At 37.6% G+C, this 18658-nt stretch overlaps 2 protein-coding genes across 2 annotated transcripts; one reads left to right on the top strand and one right to left on the bottom strand.

The window, feature by feature from the left end:
* The first annotated feature begins 317 nt into the window (after positions 1 to 317).
* On the top strand, positions 318 to 2689 carry LOC109243870 (expansin-A6-like). The gene is made up of 3 exons (XM_019410879.1): positions 318 to 525; positions 797 to 1115; positions 2002 to 2689. The coding sequence occupies exons 1-3, from the start codon at positions 381 to 383 to the stop codon at positions 2309 to 2311; spliced, it is 774 nt and encodes a 257-aa protein (XP_019266424.1). The 5' UTR covers positions 318 to 380; the 3' UTR covers positions 2312 to 2689.
* A 9117-nt stretch (positions 2690 to 11806) lies between these two features.
* On the bottom strand, positions 11807 to 17773 carry LOC109243869 (factor of DNA methylation 4-like). Its single transcript, XM_019410878.1, has 7 exons — positions 17413 to 17773; positions 14912 to 16080; positions 14548 to 14729; positions 14125 to 14193; positions 13747 to 14034; positions 12309 to 12512; positions 11807 to 12221 (listed from the first exon to the last, which is right to left on the bottom strand). Exons 2-7 carry the CDS (start codon positions 16071 to 16073, stop codon positions 11991 to 11993), a joined length of 2136 nt encoding a protein of 711 aa, XP_019266423.1. The 5' UTR covers positions 16074 to 16080; positions 17413 to 17773; the 3' UTR covers positions 11807 to 11990.
* Between the last annotated feature and the right edge of the window lie 885 nt (positions 17774 to 18658).

Below are 18658 nucleotides of genomic sequence, written 5' to 3'. Positions count from 1 at the left end.
ATATGTGTAAAAACATTTAAAAAATCACTTATTTTGATCCGGAGGTAGCAGTAAATAAAAGAAAATAAATACGGCAGAGTTTCATGTAAAAAGTAGAAAAAAACATTTTTACTGAGTTAAAACACGAGTGACACTATCTCGAAATTGTTGAGCCCTTTAGCTTTCCTCATTGGAGCGTGAAGTAAAAAAGTGAATTATCGTTTGGGACGCCTAATAAACATAGGCAGGTATTTACAAGAAGGGACGGCTGCTGACACTATAATTACATCAACTGCCACTGATTCACTTTTAGGGCTCCCTCCATAAGTAGTCCTCTTTCCCTCCACTACTTCCCCATTCCCTTTCTTCACACATTTTTCTTTCTATTTTACAGAAAAGAAATGGGTTTTTTGAATGTGGCCTTTATTTTTTCACTAATATTAGTAGCAGCAGTTGAAGGCAGAATCCCAGGTGTTTATAGTGGTGGAGCATGGCAGAGTGCTCATGCTACATTCTATGGCGGCAGTGATGCCTCTGGTACTATGGGTACGTCACCATTTCCGCTATAACCTTTTTCACTTTCAACCACCATTTTCAGGGGTTCTCTTGTTCTTCTTATTTACTCAATGTATAGTTTTTAGTGACTTTCTAAGATATGAGTTAAACGTTGAAATAACCCTTGAAATGTTCCAGTTCTACTCTGTTTTTTGCTCTCTACTCTAGCATTTTGGTTCTACTTTAAAGTAATGCAAGCCAATATTTGAAGCTAGAGGTGTCATATATTTAAACTTAAGAGGATTTTTTTTGATTTAAACAGGTGGGGCGTGTGGGTACGGTAATCTATACAGTCAAGGGTACGGAGTGAACAATGGAGCACTGAGCACAGCGCTATTCAACAATGGCTTAAGTTGTGGAGCGTGCTTTGAGATCAAGTGTGACAAAGACCCACAATCGTGCCATTCCGGTAGTCCTTCCATATTTATTACTGCTACTAATTTCTGCCCTCCCAACTTTGCTCTGCCGAACGACAATGGCGGATGGTGTAACCCTCCTCGTCCTCATTTTGACCTTGCCATGCCTATGTTCCTTAAGATTGCTGAGTACCGTGCCGGAATTGTCCCCGTCGTTTACCGCCGGTAAGCATTTTGTGCTTCTCCTGTTTCTTTTGATGCCTTGGGTTTGTCCTTCTCGTGGGGTTATCTTTATGTGTTTGGTTTTTAAATTATTGCTTTTGTCAGATTTTCTGTTCTTTCATAGGGTAGAAGGAAAATAACCTGTCGCACGTCCATTTGCTGGCATATTTTTCCTCTTTTCGCATTATTAGTTTGTACAGTATTATTACATGTAGTTATTTTTTGGCTTAAAGTTTTATTGCACATTTATACAAAAGAGTTAAACTCTATGTTTAACTTATGACTCAATTAACTTAGTAGCGTTTCACCATAGGTTTTGGAAGTTTTTCTCTAATTTTTTTTCTCGTCAAATATGTATTTGTTTATAGAATTAATTTAATTTTTGGAAAATTTTAAAAACGAAAACTTCAAATTTCAAATATAATTTTAGGCCAAATCATTACCATTTAGACATTTTGGCTGAAAAAAAGAAAAGAAAAATACTTTTTAGCATGTCAAAATTTGCCTCAAAAATTACACATTTTCAATTTTAAATAAAACTTCAGCCAAATTAGCTTTTTTCAAAAAATATTTTGGAATTTATGTCCTAACGGATCCTTAAATTTGTGCCGAGTTAACTGGTTAAATGGTAAAGCCTTCCATCGACCTGGTAAATCAAAGCCATTGGTAGAGTTGGATATTAGGAAAATCAAACGAAGCACAGTATTCCACAAGAATGTCAAACATCAAACCCTAGGTAGTGGAGCACAGTCTTCTATAGCCACCTAGTCCTTGCCGTACTGCGTCCTCATATTTAATTTACACTCTACGTAGCACATTAACACATCTGCCCTCATGTTTGTTACTCAAATGACAAAACTTACCTGAGTTTTTTTATTTATTTACGCAGGGTGCCATGCAGGAAGAAAGGTGGAATAAGGTTCACAATTAATGGCTTCCGTTACTTCAATTTGGTTTTGGTTACCAACGTGGCGGGTGCAGGGGATATTGTGAGGGTTTACGTAAAAGGTTCAAAGACAAATTGGATAACAATGAGTCGTAATTGGGGTCAAAATTATCAAACAAATTCGGTTTTGATTGGTCAGTCACTTTCATTTAGGGTCACAGCCAGTGATAGACGCAGCTCCACTTCATGGAACATTGCTCCACCTCATTGGCAATTTGGTCAAACTTTCATTGGGAAAAACTTCAGAGTTTAACAAGAAAAAGTAGCTAAATTCAAGACTTTTTATTATAGTATGTTTCTGTTTGTTTGACGGGTTTTGGGGATTGTAGAAGTCTTTAGAAAAATGCTTTTTGGAGTTGGGATTAGGGAAAAGTAAGGTCTTCTGATTATGGGGTTATTTATTTTTACTTTTTTGGTTGTGATGGGGAAAGAAAAGGGTTGATGAGTTTTGTGGAGAAATTAGGGATTTGGGAAGGGATGAAGTGTAGATGACTTGAGAAAAGCTGAGGCGGCTGCAAAAACATGTAGCCCGCAGCTACTAGTAGGACTATATATTAATTGAAAATATGTATGTTGTTTTTGGTATCTTACGTGTTACATTTATATATAGTAGCTCATGTACCTAAATCGACAATTTGGTCTTTGACGATACTAGTAATTCGGTACTAGTTAAAATAATTGATGGGTACAAATTGGCTCGGGGTATTATTATTATCATTTAAAAATGCTAAACTATTAAGAGGGATTTCATGGACGATAGCTTAGCCATTAAAGGACTTCTCTTTGCAAGTTTGTTCTACATTATTCAATGAAGGGTTCCCATATCAACTCCTTTTATAATATTGGCACCGGCATCCCTTGCCGTGTATATCTTCGAATGCAGCTAGGCAAGAACATCTCAGCATATATCTGTTATACCATATAGATTATAGGACTGACTATTGGAAGGAGGAGCCCAGTTACATCCTTCAGTTCATACCTTTGGAATAAACCAAGCTCAACATAAACTGTTTGCGTATTTCTGTTTGTCTTTATCAAAGGAAGTAGAAAGCATAATTTCATGGGAATTTTACAAAAGATTATTTCAATTAAAGGCAATCGAAGTGCGTTAGAGTAACTAAATAGAAAGTTAGGCATTCGTTGGCATAAACAAATTTACTTGGGGTCATCGTTGGCCTCAATCTTCGGTTATACCATTAGGGTAAAGGACTAGCTCCTAATTGTTGATGATTGTACATCTTTACAAGACAGTAAATTTATCTCAAAGTTACTCAGGTCCAAGTTTGGTGGAAGAAGGGTGTTACGTAGGATAAGGGTTGTTGCCAAAAAGATACGAATAAATCAGTGAGAGACAAGAGTCCCAAGATTTGTGGAGTCCTTGGAACATTAGGAGTCCTATCAAATGAGAAGCTGACTATGCATAAGACTCCTAGAAGATTTAGGTGTCCAGGCATTTAAATACTATCCATCTGGACTGCTAAGATCGTCTTTTTACACATCAACTGAAGAACTACAATTTGCACGCTCTAGTCGAGTACCAATGTTGTGTTCTTCTTGAGTAAGTCTGGTGAATGTGTGTTAGGAAAATGAGTTGTAATCAAAGTGTCATAAACAGTTAGTGTGTTGAAGTGAGTGTTTGCTTTACAAGTTAGAGTAACTTGTAAATTAATAGTCGTAGTAGGAGTACCGGAGAGTATTGAATTACAGTCTTGTAATCGATACATTTTGGCTCGTTCTAGTGGAGTTGAAGCTGAAAATCCTACGCATTAGGTCGTAAGTTTTTGTACCTTTTGAGCTGGGTGATTTTTCATGTAAAATCGTTGTGTTTATTTTACTGCTTATTTTACTTCATGTTTTAAGAAATACGGTAAAGAACCAAGTTCTTTAGTAATTAATAAGGGCACTCAAACTAACAATTGGTATCAGAGCAAGTTTTCTCACACACGGCTAGCACCTAGAGAGATCTTGGAAGCAAAATGAGTGCTCCACCCGGATCTAATGAAGGACAATCAACTACCAGACCACCCCTGTTCAATGAAAAATACTACAGTTGGTGGAAAACAAGAATGGAAGACTTCCTGACAGCTGAAGACTATGAACTATGGACCATAGTGAACCAAGATCCATTGACTCCTACTAAAAAAAATGCGCAAAATGAAACAGTTCCTAAAGACCCCTCTGAATTTGTGGCACCAGATTTCAGAATGGAGAAGAATGCAAAGGCTAAGAAAATTCTTATCTGTGGACTTGGTCCTGATGAGTACAAAAGAATATCTGCTTGCTTTAATGCAAAGGAGATATGGGATGCACTCCAAACTGCTCATGAAGGAGTAAACCAAGTGAAGAGATCAAGGATAGAACTACTTATGAGAAACTATGAGCTCTTATCCATGAAGGTGTCTGAGCCCATCCAGGAGATGATGACTAGGTTTACCATAATAACTAATGAACTGAAGTCACTTGGAAAGGTGTTTACCTCAGAAGAGTTGGTTAGCAAAGTTCTAAAGATCCTTCCAGTTTCATGGGAATAAAAAGTCACAGCGACTCAGGAAACCAAGGAACTGGACAAGATCTCACTTGATTAGTTAGTTGGAAACTTAAAGACTCATGAAATGAGAAAGATAGAACTGCGTAAGGAAGAATCAAAGAGAGACAAGCCCTTGGTCCTTAAAGCGTTTGAGGAAGATGAATCTGACAGTGATGATCCTGACTTAGCAATGTTTGCTAAGTTGAAGAGGTTCATGAAGGACTCCAAAAATGCATCTAAAAAAGAGACCAGCGGTAAGCCTAAGCAGATTGACAAAGCTAATTATGATGGGTGCTACAAGTGCAACAAGCTAGACCACATGGTCAAAATGTGGGAAATTGAGTGGAGGAAAGAATGGGCTAAAAAGGAGAAACGGGAGAAGATGAGAGAGAAGGGTTCCAACAAAGGAAAAATCTTAGGTAAAGGATTCACTGAAGCAATGTATCATGCCTTCTTGGCAGCATATGAGGACAGTGGAAGTGATAAAGAAGAAGAAAAGGAGGATGAGGCTATAAGTCTCTATGCTGTAATTAATGAACATCAGACATTTCTAGTACAACTTAGAATGCACATTGGAAGATCTCCTCTATTTGATGGACATCACTATGATGAATGGAAGCTGCGTATGGAAACGTTCCTTTAGGCCAATGACTTTGACCTATGGGTAATTGTCAGTCATAGACCAATCATCCATACCAAAATGGATGGTGAAGGTAACAAGTGTAACAACAGAGAAGAGGAATACGATGATGAAGATCGTTAGCTAATCCAGAAAAATGCTAAAGCAAAGGACCTGCTCTACAGAAGCTTGCCTAGAAATGGTCTCTACAAAGTGTCATCTTGCATCTCTGCCCATGATATATGGAGGACATTAGAAGCTGATTGTGGAGATGAAAACATTTAAATGGCACTGATGACGATTGAGGAAAGCCAATCAAAAGAAGAAGTGATAGGAATGATGGCCATGAGTGATTCAGAAACTAAAGATGAAACAAATCAGGTAAGTATCTCTAACTCGAAAGTGTTTAAAAAATAACTGATGGCCATAATTATGACCATGATGAGTGAAATGGATAAAGTGAGTGCTGGAAATGATCAGTTAATAAGCAACCTTTCATGTGTCAAACTTGATCTCAAAGAACTTGAATCTGACAAAACTAATCTAGAAGGATGGGTCAAAGACCTTAAGAACCAGGCTTTTGAGCTCACTTCTAAAAATGAGAAGTCACCTGATACACATTGTAAGGGAAAAATGAGTGATCTGCAGGATAAGCTTGAAAAGGAATTAAAAAAGGCTAAAGATAATCTTTGTGATGCTGAATGTATGAATAAAGTCTTACAGGAATCTAGAAAAGACTAATTATGAACTATCTAGACTAAGCAAATGGCATAGATCCTCAGATGCCTTGAACTGGTTGAATGAAAACTGCAGCTCTGACAAATCAGGAATTGGATACAGAAAACCTGTTTCCAAGTTTGATCCAAAGTATGTAGGAATTTCTGATAACAAAATGAGCTTTCATTGTGGAAAGGTTGGACACTTTAGAGAGACTTGTCCTGCCTTAATTCATGCCCAGTTTAAAAATACATTTGGTCTTGCTAAAAATATGAAGAAGGAAGAGGAACCAAAAGCCAAGCCTTATGTCCATACTAAGTGGATTAAGGTTAATAAGAAAATAGCTATTAATCCTCTCCCATTCTGGGCAAAAAGACATCCGATCCATCATTTTTCAAATAAAAAGGGACCTAAGCTTGTCTAGGTTCCCAAGACTAACTTGTGATCTTTGGTGCAGGCTAAAGTGAGAGGTAACAATCAAGAGTGGTATCTAGACAGTGGATGCTCAAGACATATGACTGGAGAAAAGAAAAACTTCCTCTCAGTAACAGTCTTCCAAGGAGGGAGTGTGTCATTTAGAAAGGGGAAAAAGGGCCAGATAACATGTATTAGTAAGGTTGGTAAGTCACTCTCTCATGCTATAGAAGATGAGTATTATGTTGTAGGCCTTAAACACAATCTTCTTAACATCTCTCAAATGTGTAATAAAGGAAATGAAGTAAAATTCAATTCCAAAATCTTTATTGTCACTAAGCTTGATATTGATGAAGTTGTGTTGAAAGGTAAGAGACATAACAATGTTTACAAGATATCCATTATGTCTCTTTCTCAGAGTGAGCACACATGCTTAAGTGTAGTGCAGGATGACCCACTGCTATGGCATAGAAGACTGGGTCGTGCTAGCCTTTCTCAACGCAACAAGTTGGCAGCAAAGGACTTGGTCCTTGGTCTACCAAAAGTTGAAGGTTTGTGATGCCTGTGTTAGAGAGAAACATGTAAGGTCACCCTTTTTAAATCTAAAAAGATTGTCAGCACCTCCAAACCTCTAGAACTCCTTCACATAAACCTATGTGGACCAATGAGAGTCAGGAGCAGAGGAGGTAAGAAGTATGTTTTTGTCAATATAGATGACTTTTTCAAGTATACATGGACTCTGTTTTTGGGATCTAAAGATGAAACTTTTGATAATTTCTGTGTATTTGTCAGAATGATCCAACATAAACTGGGTTGTAATGTTTTAAGTATAAGAACAGACCATGGAACTGAGTTTAAAATTCCAAATTTCTTGAATTCTATAACACACATGGCATTGATCATAATTTCTCTGTACCTAGAACTCCACAACAAAATGGTATTGTAGAAAGAAAGGACAGATCCCTAGAAGACATGGGGAGGACCATGCTAATTTCTGGTGGACAGCCTAAGAGTTTGTTGAGGCAGTCAATATTGCCTGTTACTTGCTGAACAGATGCATGGTCAGACCTATTCTTAAGAAAACTCCCTATGAGTTATTTCGAAGGAGAAAGCTCAACATCACTCACTTGAGAGCATTTGGGTGCAAATATTTTGTGCACAATAATGGCAAAGAAGCTCTAGGTAAGCTTGATGACATAAGTGATGAAGGAATTTTCTTGGGTTACTCTCCAAATAATAAGGCCTATAAAGTGTTCATGTTATTTTTGATGAATATAACAATTTGGCTGAGAAAGGTCTGCGGGATGAAGATTATGACATAGGACTCTCTGGTGAAGGAGCTCCTAAGTAACCTGAACCTCAATCTGAAAATGGATCTGGAGATCACAAGGAAGTTGACAGTGATCACAAGGAACAAGAAGAAGAGAGAGCTACTCTGACTGCTAACTAGACTGATGAAGCTATACCTACTGAACCTGTTCCTTTGGGTCACTCCTTAGGTGAACCATCTTTGGGAATGCAGATTAGGCCATGGAAATATCAAAGTTCACATCCCCTTGGTCTCATCATCCCCTATTCTTGATGTTCTCACCATCCCCACCTTCACTGGGCCTTCACTTCCAAAACCAACCACCCATTCATCTGTTCCTACCTCAAAAAACACCTCTAAGTTAACCAAGATCAAGGCTACCCCAAGAAAATCTATCAAGAGTGACAAGGTAGTGCTTGATGCTGCTGCTAAAGTAGACGTAGTGATTAAGGAAGCTATGGTTCATGGGGAATCAATACCAGCTAATACAAGTCAAGTACAACTCCCTCCCTCAAAATTAGATGTTCGCTATAGATGCTACACCCTTAGATACCGTCCACCCACAAGTGATAAATCACAAGTGGAGGAACCCACTGTAGAAATAAACGTAGCAACTTTGAAGAAAGGGGTAGATACCTCTACTGTGATGCCTGTGGTTGAGGGGGAATGGAGTAAAGAACCAGCACAAAATGAAGCATATGATGGTCTTTCTTTCAGTTGGACGGAGGATGAGGATAATAATAGGGGTGAAAAAGAAGAATGAGTTGTGGGCAGTCATGAGGGACATACTACTCATACATTGCTAATGAAGAGAAAAAGAGTGAGAATGAGGGATATTCTGGTGAAGAGAAGGAGAGTGAGACAGAAGATAGGATAGATGAATAAGTGGATGACTCTGCAGAAGAAGAAACGAACAGTAAAGAAGAGGGCGATTCTGCAAGTGAAGGTGAGGATCAAGAAAAGGTAAGTGAGAGTGAAGGAGAGGATGAAGAAAGTGAGGAAGAGAATGAGAATACGACTGGGGAATCTGAAGGCTCTATGACTATTCGGAACACTGTCATAGCCCCTTCAGAAGAAGCAAGTGGAGAGAAAAGTACTGAAGAACCTAGGCCCTTGTTAACTCCTTTCACTGAAGATGAGGAGGTCAGTAGTGATGAAGATAACTTGCCCTTGTCTGAGGTAGGGAAGAAACCTAGGAAGACTCCTGTGAAACTAACAAAATTTGCAATCCCTGCAAGGAAAGGAGTGGTTCCTCCTGCTAGGACTGCTCTCACAAGGAGTAAAAGAAAAGTTGTTGATGAACAAATCATTAAGGAGTCCAGAGGTGCCAAGAAGCCAAGAAAGCAAGTCTCAGTTGTGGAACCTGTTGTTGAGTTGGATGGAGAAGATGAGTCTGATTCTGCTTTTCTAGAAAAGTCATCAACACAAAAGAAAAAAGTTGTCAAAGCTACAAAAACTACTACCCCATTGCAAGGACCAGTAAAGGAAAGTAGAGAAAGAATGTGCCTGTTGTGGTTTCAGGAACAGATAAGTGCTTAATGGGAAAATTCTTGCAAATACTGATGAAAAGGGGATGGCTCAACTGGTTGAAAAGCTTGAGCTTCAGGGATAGAAACACATGTTTTTCAAGGCTTTCCCTCCTGTGTGTGTTCTTGCTGTGATGGAGTTCTATGCAAACTTCCAATTTGATGGAAAGGTGGTCAAAAGAAAGGTAAGGGGGTTTGAGATGGAGTTTGATGATGCGGAGTTGGGATGCTTCTGAATATTTCCTCTTTAGGTTTGACAATTACTTAAAGAAAAAGTGGCTAGCCATAGACAAGATGTGGACATAGGAATTGTGGTCACAAGGAAGTTCTCCCAAAAGTTTGAACTAGATGCTTCCCAGAAGGTGTACAAGACTGATATGACCCCCTTCCACAAGTTGTTATTTCACTTTGTCAATTCCTGCATTCTGCAGAGGTCTGAGGCATGAGGCTACCCTATTGGACATGGCTGTAATGGAACTTCTTGACACTGGTAGACCTGAAAATCTCCCTAGCCTGATGATACAACATATGTCAAGAGCCGCAGACACTTCTAAGCCTAAGCATGTTATGCCTTATGGCTTCATGTTGATTGAGCTGTTTGACAGGCTCAACATTGCCTTGCATGAGCTTAGTATGGAAGTCACAATGATGTTTTGGTTGCTATTACCCTCAAGCAGTGTGGCTATGAGGAGATCAAGGCTAGAGGACCAACAAGATCTGCTATTCTACCTGGAAGCAGCAGGGCAGTGGAGCTAGGTAAGAGGTTAGAGTTGGTTGTTGAGGAGAATGCCAAGCTTCGAGAAGACAGTGATGAGTTGAGAAAAGAAACTAGGAAGATTAGGGAAGAGCTCGGAAGGGATAGGGAAGCTCCTGCCCAACAGATTGCCACTCTTGTGAAAGCATTGACCCCCTCTACCTTTTACCCATGAACTTGTTCCTTCCCAGTGTCCTTAGTTTCTTTTGTTATCCCAGTGATGCTTTAGTTTTTGTTATTTTTTTTGTTTTAGTCTGAATAGGTTGCAGCATGTTTAGTTTATTTTGTTCTACTTAAGACAAGGCTCTAGGCTTATTTTGGCACTACTACATAACTTCTCTTATAATGTTTTAATGCTTCGTACAGTGTTAGATCATCAGCTTAGTCTGTTCTCTTTGATAATTCTTGAGCTTGTGTTGTAGCATGTATGGCCTTGAATCTTCTATTAACTATGCTTAATGTGTCTAACATCTTTTTGTTATTCTTTGATGATGCCCAAAGGGGGAAGATAGAGTTGGGGGGTGGTGTTGTGAATATGTCTGTGGTGAAATGTGTCTGTTGATCATGTGATTACCTGGTTCTAGTATGTACAAAGTTTGTCATCATCAAAAAGGGAGAATTTATTGAGTATTGAGATTTTGATGATTAACAAAGTTTGTTCAGATGCAATGTTGGAAGAACCAGGTCCTCAACGTAGCTGCTTAACTGTAGAACCAGCTCATTAGGGTAAAGGACCAGCTCCTAATGGTTGATGATTGTACGTCTTTGCAAGACAGTAACTTTATCTCAAAGTTTCCGAGGTTCGAATTTGGTGAAAGAAGGCTGCTACACAGGATAAGGGTTGTTGCCCAAGAAGATACGAATAAATTAGTAAGAGACAAGAGTCCCAAGACTTGTGGAGTCCTTGGAACAATAGGAGTCATATCAAACGAGAAGCTGACTACGCATAGGACTCCTAGAAGATCTTGGAGTCCAGACATTTAAATACTATCCATCTGGGCTGCTGAGATCATCCTTTTTACACATCAACTGAAGAACTACATTTTGCACACTCTAGTCGAGTACCAGTGTTGTGTCCTTCTTGAGTCAGTCTAGCGAGTGTGTGTTAGGAAATTAAGTTGTAATCAAAGTGTCATAAACAATTAGTGAGTTGGAGTGAGTGTTTGCTTTACAGGTTAGAGTAACATGTAAATCAAATAGCCGTAATAGGAGTACTGGAGAGTATTGAATTAGAGTCTTGTAATCGATATATTTTGGCTCATTGTACTAGTGGAATTGAAGCTGAAAACCTACGCAGTAGGCCGTAGTTTTTGTATCTTTTGAGCCGGATGATTTTCCACGTAAAATCGTTGTGTTTACTTTATTGCTTATTTCACTTCACATTTAAGGAATACGGTAAAAAACCAAATTCTTTAGTAATTCATAAGGGCACTCAAACCAACAAGAACAATAATGTTCTTTACTCCCTAAGTATCACATGATTATCAAGTTAATCAACAAAATCATTCATTCAATCTACACAATAACTCAAATACCTTTGCCCGGATAAGCAAATACCTAATAACAAAGAAAGTAAATACAAACGAAGAGAACAAGCAAATTGTGGTATAAAAGTGTTTTGAAAGAAGGAAGATCAGGCAACATTCCTCAGTTTGAAGAAGAATAACATAGAAGAGAGAGAGAGAGAGAGAGGAAGAGGATATAATGGGACGTTAATAAAGAGAATGACAGAGCACCGTGCTGCAAAATTACAGAGTGATCCCCTGTTTTGTACAGTAAACTATCCAATGACTTAATCCATATATTTCTAGCTGTTTCTGGTCAGAATTTACAAAATGGTTGAAGCTGCTATGTATCTAATGACAAAAAATGAACCAGCAGATAAAGAACAAACTGTCTCATCTAAAATTTTCACAAAAATTATAGAGCTAAATGAAGGGATGGGTAATAAAACTAAGTTTTGCAGACTTTGAGAATTCCTGCTAATGGTTAAGCTGGCCTACTAGAGTTTATCATGCGACAATCAATTTTCCTACTTCTTTCCCCTCAAAGTTCAGTCAAATGCTTCATCTTGTTTTCCTCTTATGCAGTTTCCATTGTTTCAATATGTGCTCAGCTCCTTCTGTCAATGATGCAGTTCTTTTTTCCTTATTATTCCACAACTGAGGTACTGGGTACCTACCACTGGGGTTATGCTCATTCAACTCATTTAAGGCAGTTACCACAGCTTGATACACTTCTTCACCATACTCAGTCTTTAGATCCTTCAACTTCTCATCATCTTCATCAATTACTTCCTGAGAAATCAAAAGTAAATAAAATTTACATTGAAAATAAAGGAACAAAAAATAATACAGAGAAACAATGTATAAAAGAGTGCATACCTCAACATTTAAACCCTTTTGGATAACCTTATACGGATGCCAATTTGGATCCCTCAGGTGATCCTCCCACAAGGAACATAGTTCCATTGCTTTCTCTGCTGCTTCTTCCGAGTTGTAAATTTTTCTTGCAGCAGCATGGAATGGTTTCTCATTAAGTTCCCCCATTCTCTTGACACAGATAAAAGCACGGCTATCCTTTAAACCCTGTGACAAAATAAATCAAGCACTAATTATCTAGAGCAAAGGGAAAGAACATGACGATTGCACATAGAATTGCTGTTCCTACAGTATTGGTTTGCAGAATGAGATTGGAATCATCTTCATGTTAAGAAGATACTTCTATAAAAATTAGAATAATTGTACTGTGGCATGTTTGTAGGTCTACAATTCGTTTCCTTTGTTCTAGATATCCGGCAATGTAAATGTAAAGCTACAACAGCTTGCAGCTACTACTGCAGATTGTCTTCAGAAGCCAATTTAATGCATGAGCCATATTGCAGATATCAGACTCATTTGCACTTCCTTGCAGTAATATCAAGCTTGAGCTGATTATGAATGAGAATCTCCAAGAAACAAACATGACAGAGGGAAGAAGTCAAAGAAGCATATTAAGAGAGAACGTCATGAAGAATGGTAAAAACTAAAAGAAATAAATACACTTAACAATAACCAAGCAAAAAGTATGATAAATTCAAAAGTCAAAAAAAAATGTTCATGAGAAATCATGTATGTATAAAACTAGATCGAAAAGGCAAGGAGATACCTGGAAAAAAACCCACAATGTTAGGAGTAAAACAAATTATCAAGTCAAGTTTACCATCTTCAAAAGGTTCCTCTGTAGTGCATATCTCCAGAATTTTATAGAGTTAGTTTTAAACTTTTAGCTGCTACAAACATGTAAATAACAATGGCATATAATATAGATGTGCATACTGTTACAAGCAGAGGAACGAGGCAGGTGTAAAAATGTTATGGAACTCTCCTCTTTTTTTTGTTTTCTTCTTTTTAACAATGATGAGCATTTCTTCGAACTGATTGTGAAGATGTAGTTCAAGATTGAATCCCAATGAAAGCTAATTAAAGATCAATTACAATGGAAGAAAATGATGTGAGTGCCTGTGACTACAAGCCATCCTTATTCTTCACTACTTTAACTTCAAATTCATCTGTTCATTTCACAAATAGTATACTTCCTAAAAAAGGCAATGTATGGTGAACTCAAATTATTTGGAAATCTATTTGTCACATTTGAACTCCTTAGTAAATAGAAGGATTTGCTGCTCATGCAGGTGAATAAAATGCTCGTTACTTTGGTGGACAAATATAAAGCAACCAAAACCTTTATAAAACATATATGTTTAGCTCCAATTATAATCACATTGCTTCATTAGAAAGAAAAAAAATTACGAGGATGAATTAAAAATGTACGAATGCTCACATTGATAAGCTCTTTACGGGCTTCTTGCACCTCGTCATTTGTAAGTCTTTCCTTTATAATTAGAGTTTGATTCAGTGTTTCCAAGCTTTCAAGTTCTTCTTCACTCTCCTTGATTTCTTCTTGAATTGATTCCAGTTTCTTCTTCGCTTCGAGATCTCCTTCCACATTCATGTGTCTCATCACTTCCATGGCACCTCGCAAGCGCTCAATCTGCAACTCCAGTGCTTGCTTCTGATCAAGTTTTGCTTGAAGTTCAATTATTCTTTTATGAAGTTGTTCCTTTTCTTTCTGCAAGTAAAACCCCAAAGTCAATAGCTAAAAAGCTATGAAATATTGTGTTCTCAAAGAGGCAGTCTTAGCCAAAACTGCACAGCACACCTTCTGATCTTCAGCCAATTTCAACATTTTCTCATCAGCCTTCTTCTGCTCCAAAATCGCCCTCTCATTCTGCAGAAAAAGAATTTTCAGAAAGAACTGCCAAATTAGGCATCAGAATTACATCTAAGGACCTGGAATGCTAAGTAACTCCTATAACCAATATTATCAGGAAAAAGGTATGCAAGCAAACTGGAAACATAAAGGCGGAGATGACCACACTGAATATGCTCAAGTAAGTCAAATTCCTTTCAATTGGATAAAATTATGCTAGATATTCTTAAAAGGAAAACTTCAGTTCCCTTTTTGCAAAGCACCACTTGCAAAACAATGCACTTCTCTGTAAGCCTCTTTTCTTTTCATATCCAACAGACAGACAGCAAGCTAAAGCAGGAAGCTTATGACAGCATCTTAGAAAGATCTTACCATCTCCTTTTGATGGTCAAGCTTTCTTTGCTCACTCTCATTTAGTGCTTCACGTTCTCTCAATTCTTGTTCTCGTAGCATCAATTCTTCTTTTTGAGCTTCGAGCTGCATTCGACTTTTCTCATGCTCACGTATGGAATCCCGGAGCTGATTGAATGCTTTACGCCGCATCACCTCCATCTCTAGTACACAAATTAAATGACATTAGAGGAGAAAAACAACAACAGAATGAGGCACAACTTCATGATATGATTAACAAATTTCGCACAGGTGTATCTTTAGTATTCTGTTTAAGTAAAGCAATAAAATAGAAAAAAGATATTATGTGACTAGTTTACAGCAAAGAGGCAAAAGAAAAATACACCTTCATTGTAGTTTTGAACCATCTCCTCCTTTTGACTCATCACATTATCCATAAAAACTTCAGTTCTGCTTATTTTTCTCTTCATCTCTTCACATGCCTTGTTCTTCATCTCTAACTCATTGGTCAAGTTGCATAGTAGACTAGAATCTTTCCTTTTATTCTCTGCTTGTATTTCAGAAACTGTCTTTAGATCTCCATGTTTGCGGAGATGTTTACCAATGAGAGCCTCAGAGTAGTAATCTTCATCACGCGCAATCCAAGCATATAATTTATCATCCCGACGTCTTACTAAATTCCAATCTCTCTTCCCATGTTTATCCAATTCAAATGCTTTACCAAATGCCATAGCATTCATGAATCCCGACCAATCCCCTTTAAATTCAACTATGGCATAGCCAGTGTGACCCCGGAAATTCCATAAAGGATGAACCTTCACTGGATTAAACCCTTTGGCAATCCACTCCTTTTTTAGATTTGTTCCACTTTTACCTACATACCTGCCTCCCTTATTTTCAACCGGTATATTGGCTACTACTCCCATCCAGGGAAAAACTATGGGATCGTCCTTGGCCTCGTTGATACATTGCTCATTAGATGCTAGGACAGGTTGGGGTGGCATAACATCTTTAGTACTTCTGAGAGGAGGTTGGGATGCCACTGTGTTCTCTGCATTTAGTTTTTCCCTTCTCGGACGCTCTTCAGCACAATCAACAGGTTTATCTACTGCTTCACTGGTCCTAACAGAAGATGAATAAAATTTTCCTCCGCTTTTGTACTGCTCAGTGATATGAAATGGCTCTACTGGATCACTCTTAGCATCTCGAGAACTCTTCCCTGATGGCTCAAAACTTTTCGTCCGACTTGATTTGGATACCGTCTTGTCTGCATCGACGTACCTATCCAAGTACTTGAGCAATCCCAAATGTCTAGCTATGTCTCTAAAACTAGCACTCTTTGAATCTCTACCAATGCGGGAAGAATGCCTTAGAAGATCTTGCAAATCATATTCTTTACTAGAATTATCACAGTATGGACATCTGAAATATTTTCCAGAACGTCTAATTTTGACTTTTTCATTTCTTAAATCTTTATAGTATTTATACTTCAACTCTTCCAACTCTGAATTAGTGCTCTCACTTTTCTCCGATCTTCTACGAGACATCTTCAACCTGTAATTAGGTTAAAAGCTAAAGATCAGTTTGTGTTTTGTTAATAACCAAACTAAAGAATGCTTAACAAAGGAAATTGAAATGCAGTCGGAACAGATATTCTTCTAAGACAATGACAAGTAAGACGGGTAACATAGAAGGCTCAATTGTTAAATCCAGCTGCTTGGATTCATCTTCCAACTAACAAAATGATATTGCTACCACTTGCATTGCTGCATCAAGTGGTATCAGCAACTACTGGTCATTCAGAATGAAAAGTGGAAGAGCAGAGAATTGAATATGGAGCAAGAAACTTCCTCACTTTCTGATGCAAGCCTCTTCTTAAACACAACTTACCCTAAATTGTATTTCCCCAAACTGCGGATAAATGTCTCTCTCCTTCATATATTAATGAAGTCAACCTCAAAGAAACCATCCAAGTTTACATTAGCTACTCCAGCAACTCCAATAGAACTAATATACTTTTTCCAAAAAGTAATATACAGCCCACACAAATGCACTCAACTTCGTTATCATATACTACAGATATATTCCTTGAGATGCATGCTAGATTATGTGTAAACGTTGGTCTGTCAATCTAGTTACAATGCCCAATTAGCAGAGATTCAAGTAATCAACCTGTTTCTGGTCTTTACAAAAAAATCCACCCCAAAAGCTAGAACACGAAAATGAGGATAATCAACATGACAAGAAATGCTGGAAAGAGCAATTAACCAATTTACTGGGTCCTATTTTCACCTAGGGTCCAAGGTAATCACAGCAGTAAAAACATTCATCCGTGCCGATGAATAGACCCAGCATTACATGTACTTTGATTTGCTGCTTTTCAAATCAAGCTAACCACACATTTTCAATCAAAGGCTAATCCAGGATCTAAAGGCAGTAGATGCACCATTTACTAAACACACACACCCACATTTTGAATTGTTTTTATAAAATTTTCTGCAACCACCATTTACTATACATACACACACACACACACATTTAAATATTTTTCTAAAATTTTCCGGAACCACCATTTTACTCTACACAGTACACAAACACACATTTTAAAATGTTTTTCTAGAATTTTCCGGAACCACCATTTACCACCCACCCCACACACACATTTTTTTTACTCCTCTGTTCTCAACAATAATGACCCCAAAATCCCAAAACCCGCAGCCACATGAAGATTGTAAAAGTGAGTGCACAAACCCTAGGATGTATCGAGAAGAAACAAACACAAGTAAAATGGTAAGACATGAACGTACATTACACATGCTATTGGTACGTATTAAAAACATATTATGAAGATTATTATGTGAAAACAAAAAAGAAGAGTTCATATACCTCAATCAGAATATCGAAATCTTCAAAATAGGAATCTCTTAAAGCTTTTGCAAGGGCTTTTGAAACTTCAATGCTGTATTTTGAGTTGTACGGTTTCTTTTGATAATATCAGAAGCAAAAAAAAAAAAAAAAAAAGAGAAGAGAGAGAAGAGAAATGGACGAAAACAGAGGAAGTAAAGCAGATGAAATTACTCAGGAATCATTTGAACGGATGATTTTTCGAGAAGGGAGAGAAATCTTTGGTTCACGCGGTAGACACGAAGAAGGATGAACCGAAAAATGGTCAGGGGAAATTAAAAGGGGGAACCACTTTCTCTGGTGTTATACTCTCTGTTTTTGGAAAACTGAAATGGACAGAATATTTGGCTTATTGTGCAAGTTATATACTTCTTCCCATTTATACTACCCAGCTGGTTTTCTTTTATCCAAAAAAAAGGGAATAGGCTCGAAGCCCTCATTTTCTAATACCCCTTGGAAAAAGTAATTCCTTGTTTTTGTTAGAGCTGTCAATATGGGCGGGATCGGGCTAGTCTAGCTCAGTTCACGTGGGCTTTAACAATTGATGAGTTGGGCTGAGTTGCCGGCCCATCATTTTAAAAAATATAATTTTATATTTTTTTAAGTTCTAACCTAAAAAAAGATAAATGTTTAAAAGTTAAAAAAATCTTATTGGAATTTTTTTACAAAACTTAATAACTTTTTATATTGTTCCAATATATCACAATAAACACTAAAAAGGTAAAAGACAAGACTATTGTAAAGGATATAGGTGTAGTTAGTAGTTAACCATTAGTTAGTTAAATTAATACCTATGGTTAGTTGTAATTAGTTTAGTTGTATAGTTGGGCCCACTAGTTGGTTAGAGTAGTTAAGTACATCACTTCTTTTTTACTGTTCAGTTGTCTTCTTCGTCTCTATATTGAATAGAAAAAGCAGAGTTTTTCTTCTCAAAATTCTCTCTATAAATTTCTCTCTTTCTGATCTTTGATTTCAAATTGCATGCCATTGATAAATTCATCATGGTATCAGAGCAGTATTAACGAGTGATTCTAGGGAACTTTTCAAGCAATTGAAGAAAAATTCGAGAGAATCTACTCAAATTTAGAAGTTCTAAACCCTAATTTTTCATATTTCAATGGCAATTCCTGAAGATTCAACCATTAATGCGAATGCTGGAGCTCGATCTGGAACTGGAGTGGTCGGAAGCACAACTATCCTGGATCATAGTCATCCTCTTTAATTCCAT

Source organism: Nicotiana attenuata, unplaced genomic scaffold (genome assembly GCF_001879085.1).
Source record: "Nicotiana attenuata strain UT unplaced genomic scaffold, NIATTr2, whole genome shotgun sequence".
Classification (NCBI taxonomy): domain Eukaryota; kingdom Viridiplantae; phylum Streptophyta; class Magnoliopsida; order Solanales; family Solanaceae; genus Nicotiana; species Nicotiana attenuata.
The sequence above is the reverse complement of the archived record's forward strand: the minus strand, read 5'-3'. Positions and strand labels throughout refer to the sequence as shown.